The 7,500-nt window shown below is 46.4% G+C and overlaps 2 protein-coding genes across 2 annotated transcripts in view; both read right to left on the bottom strand.

Annotated features, from left to right (window-relative positions):
- The window catches only part of LOC135113157 (uncharacterized), a 180,575-nt gene that overhangs the window by 22,013 nt on the left and 151,062 nt on the right, over positions 1-7,500 (bottom strand).
- Positions 1-7,500, bottom strand: part of LOC135113430 (uncharacterized) — a 26,340-nt gene that overhangs the window by 680 nt on the left and 18,160 nt on the right. The window contains exon 3 of the mRNA XM_064028697.1: positions 1-5,279. This exon is cut by the window's left edge and continues 680 nt beyond it. Coding sequence (XP_063884767.1) covers positions 4,781-5,279 — 499 coding nt within the window. The 3' untranslated portion in view covers positions 1-4,780. The remainder of the gene's footprint in view (positions 5,280-7,500) is intronic.

Below are 7,500 nucleotides of genomic sequence, written 5' to 3'. Positions count from 1 at the left end.
CAGACGCTTTTTCCAGTGACGTTTTTAAATATCTGTAGAGAGAGAGAGAGAGAGAGAGAGAGAGAGAGAGAGAGAGAGAGAGAGAGAGAGAGAGAGAGAGAGAGAGAGAGAGAGATGATAATTAACTAAGCATCTCTATATGGTGGGAGGTTTATTAAGGTATTGACTCACAGATCACAGGCAAACAGGTGTGTATGTATGTGTGTGTGTGTATGAGTGTGTGTACGTGTGTGGCAGCCATCACTAAGGCTAGCCATTCATGCAGACATATCAATACAAACACCACGGTGATAGTAATAAATAGGGAGGCAAGACAGTTAGTTTAGATAAGGTGAGATCCCACTGCTCTAGTATCGTCGATAGAATGAATGGTAAGAAGGCTCGTTGAATCAAGACTTAGGATTTATTAATAGTATTTTTCTTCTGTTAATCCTAAACTTTTAAAATGGAATTAATCTATTTACTTATACGGGTAAAGAGATAAAGGGTTAAAGAGCAGTAAAGATTATAAAGAATTCTGACTCGCTTTTGTTTCGTAATTCATTCACTTGCTTTGTATTTTTATATCTTTTAACTGGACGAGAATTCTCAAGAAGGGAAAGTTGGATTCATAAGGGCAGAGTAGTAGAGTGTGTGATAGATATAGTACATTTTTTTTTTATTGGGGTATTTTTTTATTATATATTTTTTATGTGTGTATATATTTGAATCTTTCTGACGAAGAGCTCAGTTCCGACGAGTTAATGAGAGGTGTATTATATCACTAAGGTGGTGACACGTGTCTTCCCGCGCCTGTACTCGCCGCAGCGCCGCGCACACACACACGCACAACACCGGACACAGGACGTCACGAGCTGCATTCCCATTTTAGTTTAGTTTCCCTCACTCCTCTACTCTTAACCGCTCTGCTCTCCCACCACGACTATTTTCTAATTATTAGCTGGGTTTTCAAGCGTTTTTTCTTTTCATAATGTAGACATCTCGTTATTCTGTCATTATAGCAAAAACACCCTTGAAAACCCATGTAACTTCTCCATAACTTTTCAAAGGCCACGGAAATTACTAACTGCGTTCTCAAAAGTGCTTCTCCTGTTTATACTATAGAAATTTTGTTAATCTGCCACTAGAATCGTAAAAACTTCTTAGAGAACCTGTCACTTAAATTCTCTCCTTTTGAAAGCAGTGGAGGTGCGGCGCAGGAGTGTTTGAGGATAACCTTCTTAGTCTCGCGCTCTCGGCCTGCTTAGAATACGTCAGGTTTTGTAAGGAGACTGGCAGCGGGTTGGGGAACGAAGGCCAGCACTCTTAAGCATGCTGGTCTCTCGTAAGGTCTGTTTTCAAAGGCCACGGAGGTGATTCCTCGTGTTCTCGTGGCGTCTCCTTCCAATAATAAAGCGGAGTCTTCGTTAAATTATTACCGTCATACTGAAAATGCACTTGAAAACACCAATAACTTCTCATAAGGGCTACAAAAATGGCTCGTCGGGTTATCATAGCGTTTTCTCTCATTGATGACGCAGAATTTTTATTTATTTTTATTTTTTGCAGTACCATCAGTATAATGGAAACGTAATTGAGACCACTCATAAATTCCACAACAGCCTTCAGAAACGCTGAGAATTTTCGTTAGTACTATTTTCAAAGGCCAGAGACATGATTACTCGTGTTCTCGTGGCGTTTTCCCTCCCGATACCGTGCGCTAAATTACCACCAGTATTATCAAAACGTACTTGAGAACCCCAATACCTTCCACCACAGCCTTCAGAAAACCCTTGAGATTTTCGTAAGGACTATTTTCAAAGGCCACAGAGATGAATACTAGTTTTCTCAAATTGTTTTCTCCCAATAATGATGCAGAGAGGCTGTTAAAGTACTGCTAACTTCATGAAAACTTGTGAATACCGATAACTTCCACTGCAGTCTTCAGAAAATACTAAAGATTTTCCTAATGACTGTTTTCGAAGGTCACAAAGATGATTACTCGTATTCTCGCAGCGTTTCCTCCCAATATAGCTCGTTAAATTACTTGAGAGCCCCGATAACTTCGCTACAGCCTTAAAAAAATAGTAGAGATGGAGCCTAGCGTGTATAGGAGTGAGGAGTGAGGGGAACACGTGCGCCAGGGAGTGAGGGCGGCCGTGATTCGCCTCCTGCCCGCCGCTGCCCGGGAGAACGCTGCCTCTAAACGTTCTCAATGCTAGTCCTGCCCTGCAAACGTTACTGCGATCACGTGTGTTGCTTCTGTAAACGTAAAGAAAATCCAGATGTTCTTACTGTAAACATTAGCAAAATTAGTTTTTTTTTTTTTTTTTTTACTGTAAAAAAATCGTGTTCTCAATGTAAGCATAAAAATAAATAAAAATAAATAAATAAATAAATAAATAAATAAAAATAAAATAAATAAAATAAATAAGTAGAAAAAATAAATCACGTTCTCAATGGGAAAAAAAAAAAAAAAAAAAAAAATACGCATTCTTATTGTGAGCATAAACAAAAGCTACGTATTTTTACTGCAAAGTGAAACACAATCTGGCGTTCTTAATGCAGTAATAATAATAATAAAAAGTGTTTTCAATGTAAACAAATAAACAATGTTCTCAATGTAAAAAAAAAAAAAAAAAAAAAAAAAAAAAACGTGACTTTCAACTATAAATGAACAAAACTAAGAACTAAAAAAAAGAGGAAGAACGAAAACAACAGAGAATCGTTTTTCAAATGTTATGCCACACCACAAAACAAAAACGAAAAAAAAAAAATCAACACAAAACAACAAACGTTCCTCACAAAAAACAAACAAACAAACAAACTTAACCACACACACACACACACGAAAAAAAAAAAAGAAAAGAAAGAAAAAAAAAGTCCCACAGCAAACGTTAACGGACAGAAACTAGCAAAAGATCGTGTAGCTGTAGCATCATCATCATCATCATCATTATCAGCAGTAACAGTAGCAATAACAGTACCAGCACGCAATCAGTAGTATTACCGTGAACACTGCCTCATAATACACGTGTCAGCTGCTTCTTGAGTGTACTGTACGTAGAGATATAACGTTAATAATCAGCTTTCATTATTACACTTCATTAGAAAAAACACTAGCAATGACAACACTACATGACACAGACACGGGAGAAACGAAGGCGTTAATGCTATAGTGTGTATGGGGGTGTATGGGGGCTGTAGGGGATGTATTGTCTATGGGGAACACGGTAAGGGGATATGGGAGGGATGTTTTCAAAGGTGATATAGGAAGGGCAGGGAGTGTTTGGGAGTGTATGGGAGTGTATGGGATGTTTTTTTGAGGGTAACGAGGTAAATATACGAGCTATATGGATGTATGGGGAGATAGGGAAGGGGAAGGGGCGAGGGGAAGGAAGGGGTGTTAATGGTGGAATATGGGAGAGGGGGTAAAGACAAGGGAATAAAGAGAAGGGGAGTAAGGGATGGGTTTAGGAGGGAATGAAAAAAAAAAAGAAGAAAAAAGGAGTTGCGATAAAGGAGAGAAAAAAAAAGAGGAGTAGGAAAAGAAGGGAAGGGAAAGAAACGGGAGTGTTTATAGAGATTATCTGATAAGAGGATGTGATGGGGAAGTGGGAAGGGAGGAGATTCTGATAGGAAAGGGAAGGGAAGGGAAGGGAAGGGAAGGGAAGGGAAGGGGTTTTGTCCCAAGAGAAATGTGCTGGGGAAGGAAAGGAATCGGAGAGGGGAGGGGAGGGGAGGGGAGGGGAGGGGAGGGGAGGGAGGTAATGTATATATGTATATCAACCGGTGAACGAACGAGTGTGTTATGTATAATAATATGTATACCTTATATATTTTTTTACACATTTACAAGCAGCTTACAAATGCGTTGGTCCGTTCATTATAAAGAGGTGTATCCTAGAGAGTGAGGAGGAGGAGGAGGAGGAGGAGGAGGAGGAGGAGGAGGAGGAGGAGGAGGAGGAGGAGTAGAGGGATTCAGTGTTGTTAGTGGCCCCGGGTCGTTGCCTTGAACACACTGTAGCGGAAAAACAAACTAAGCTAAATATGATGATGTCAGTCAGTTATGTATGAGTAGTAGCACCAAACACTTGTTATGGCCGAGTGTGTGTGTGTGTGTGTGTGTGTGTGTGTGTGTGTGTGTGTGTGTGTGTGTGTGTGTGTGTGTGTGTGTATTATGTGTGCGCGCAGTACAGTCGCGTGAGAAACAACAGTGTGTGTGTGTGTGTGTGTGTGTGTGTGTGTGTGTGTGTGTGTGTGTGTGTGTTACGTACTTCTGGGTTGGGCTCAAGTTGTGCAGCGGAGAAACGCGGAACAAACGGCATCGTGAAGGGAAGGAAGGAGGGAAGGATTCTGCAGGATGGTAACGAAGGAGTAGGTCAAGGTCAAGGAGGAGGAGGAGGGGGATACACCAGTCTTTGGTAGTGCCGGCGCCACTCCCGGGGTGGGTGGGTGGCGCCGGTGGAGTGCCATCACGTCGTGGGGGGGGAGGGAGGCGTGTGGCGGGGTGACCTGAGGCTGCTGGCGACCTGACTAGATGGGCAGCCCCGCGTCACCAGGAGGGCGGCGTCACGCGCGGCTCCTGCCTCCCTTCAGCCACGGCTTGCACTCTCTCCTCGCCGCTCGCCGCGTGGCTGCGGGGGGGTGGGGGGACAAGACACCAGGGACCTTGAGCTTGAGGGGCGGGGCGCGGCGGGGTACGGGACACGCCACGCCTGCCCGGCACACAGGGGCGTGGGCGTGAGGGAGCTCAGCCCCCCGGTGGCGGTGCCGGGGCTGGGGGGGCGCGGGCTGCCTCTCATAGTCCAAACCTCTTGAAGAGGAAGTCCTTGCCCTTGGACATGACGTCCGTGACGGGGTTCTGTGCCGCCAGGTCTCCCAGCTTGCCCATGGGATTGGCCAGGCCAGACAGCCCCGCACCCAGCCCGCCCGGCAGCGCCCCCGCCAGTCCGCTGGGCTTCTCCTCCTTCACCTCCTCCTGCTGCTTGGGCGGCGGCGGCGGCTCGGCGGGCTTCACCTCGGGTTCCATGAGCGGGTCGTTGAGGTCGAAGTCCTCCATGAGCTGGTCGATGTCGGCGGAGGAAATGGCGGGGCCCGCGTCGGCGTCCTCGTCCAGCAGGTCGAGGCCGTTCAGCTTGGCGGCGCGGCCCGAGGGCGTGGCGGCGGCAGACGGCTGCTTGTTGGCGGCGCCGCGCTCCCGCGACACCGACCTACCACCTCTCTCCCCCCGCGGAGCTGCTGGACGCGTGCTCGGGGTGGTGGAGGTCCCCCGGGGCCCCCTGGGAGGCCCTCGTATCCTGGGAGGGAAGAGGGAGTGATGAGTACAGGCGCGGCCGCTGCGGGAGGTGTCAGTATAACAAGTGAGTCACGGCCAGCGCGTCTCTAAGCTACTGGGAAACTGTGCGAGTAAACATGCGCAACACTGCCTGCGCGCCTGCCCGTCTGCAGGCGTGTAAGTTGGCACTCCAACAGGGATCTATCAACTTTAAAAATCACTTGGTGGTTTGGTTTATACATAAAATGCTTTATAGTATATTTAAATGTAACAGTGGAAGGGATGTTGAGTGGAGTGAGGTGGAGGAGTAGGAGGCGGAGTGGGAGGAGGAGGAGGAGGTGGGGGGGGAAGCTGGTTGCCAAGCCGCAGCCCAGTAAGGGGGTGGGGGGCCACCATGCACGGCCAGCCCGCTGCCTCCGCTACGTGTCATCTACACCAAAATTAGGCGACGCTGAGCCAAAATGTTGTGGTGCGGCGCGGGAGTCCAGCTCTACTCCTACTGCAGTACCTAGGGCAGCGGCGCCTACTCAGGCTGCGGGGGAGGGAGGGGGGCAGTCCTGGGGGGGGACAGCAACCCTGTACACGTGGGAGGGAGTGAGAGGTGAGGAGTGAGGGGGGAAGGGGAAAGGGGCGTGCCTTCTGGAGCTGACCTCGGCCGGAGTGATCTAGTCAAGCTGAGGGAAACACGACAACAACACGACAGGCTGCACTGCCTCTCCTGACGGGACTCCGTGGGGGGCGGGGAGGGGCGGGGGCGGCGCGGGACTCACCTAGGGTACCTGACTCTACACAAGGGCGCTGGATCCTACGTACTGTGTAGCTCAAGGAATCCAGTCCCCTATAGGGTGTTTGATTCCCTCCCTACGCTACTGGGGACTGAAACAGAGGGACTGGGAGGGAGGGGGAGGGACGGACGACACACACACACACACACACACACACACACACACACACACACACACACACACACATCCTAGCACCAACAATCCCTTGAGGTCTCGAACTGGGAACGAGAAGGAAGCAGGAGCACTCATTAACCAGCACGCCAGTAGGACTATAGTAGACCAAAGAAAGGCAGGAAACAGGTCACGGCAGGTCAACCTCAGTAAATACGTGACCTATGACCTGTGAAATGACTTAATGAGGAGGGGAGGGGAGGTGGGAGGGGGGAACTTTACTTAAGACACCACAACAATGGGGAAATGAGTGAGGGACACACACACACACACACACACACACACACACACACACACACACACACACACACACACACACACACACACACACACACACACACACACACACACACACACACCAGTTTTCAAGTCAGGCCAACTTTTTTGGGGGTGTTTGGGATGATGGGGGAGGGGAGAGAAGGGGGGGAAAGGGGAGGGTAGGGGGAGAATAGGGCAAAACACTGAGGGCCAAAAAGGTGAGTCTGTTCCGTGGACTTTGAGCCTTAAGGGAGTGTGGGTCATTTAAAGGGACCACAAAAAGGGAGAAGGAGGAAAGGAAGGAGGAAAAAAAGGGGCAGGGAAATGTTAGGCCTTTTAATGATTTTTTCCCCCGTATCACTTAATTTTCTTTCTTTTCTCCACGATTTTTTTTTTTTTAGTCGCTTCAAAAAAAAAAAAAAAAAATAATGCAAGTATTTTAATTAAGGATGTGCGAATATTTGAGTGCAGAAAAATGTCGATGGGATGTGGGATTTATAAAAGTACGTATCCACACGCACACACACACGCACACACACACACGCACACACACGCATAAGTGGTTAAGGTGCGGCTTCTGAATTACGTGAGAATTAAATGTGCAAAGTGTGGTTCCATTTTTTTTTTTTTAAGTGTTGCAGAGAAGAGAAGTGAAGGGGTGTGTGTGTGTGTGTGTGTGTGTGTGTGTGTGTGTGTGTGTGTGTGTGTGTGTGTGTGTGTGTGTGTGTGTGTTTCAACGTTGTTATTATCATTGTTATTATTATTATTATTATTATTATTATTATTATCATTATTATATTATTGTCATTATTACTGCTATTATCATTGCTATTATTATTATTATTATTATTATTATTATTATTATTATTATTGATTTACGAGACATGGTTAGATCTGCGTCGTTATTATTATTATTATTATTATTATTATTATTATTATTATTATTATTATTATTACCGATTCATACACATACGTTTAACATGCTAATGAATACTGTTCATCATCATCATCATCATTATAAATCAAACC

This window comes from Scylla paramamosain, chromosome 25 (assembly GCF_035594125.1).
Source record: "Scylla paramamosain isolate STU-SP2022 chromosome 25, ASM3559412v1, whole genome shotgun sequence".
NCBI lineage: Eukaryota > Metazoa > Arthropoda > Malacostraca > Decapoda > Portunidae > Scylla > Scylla paramamosain.
This window is presented reverse-complemented; position numbering and strand designations above follow the sequence as displayed.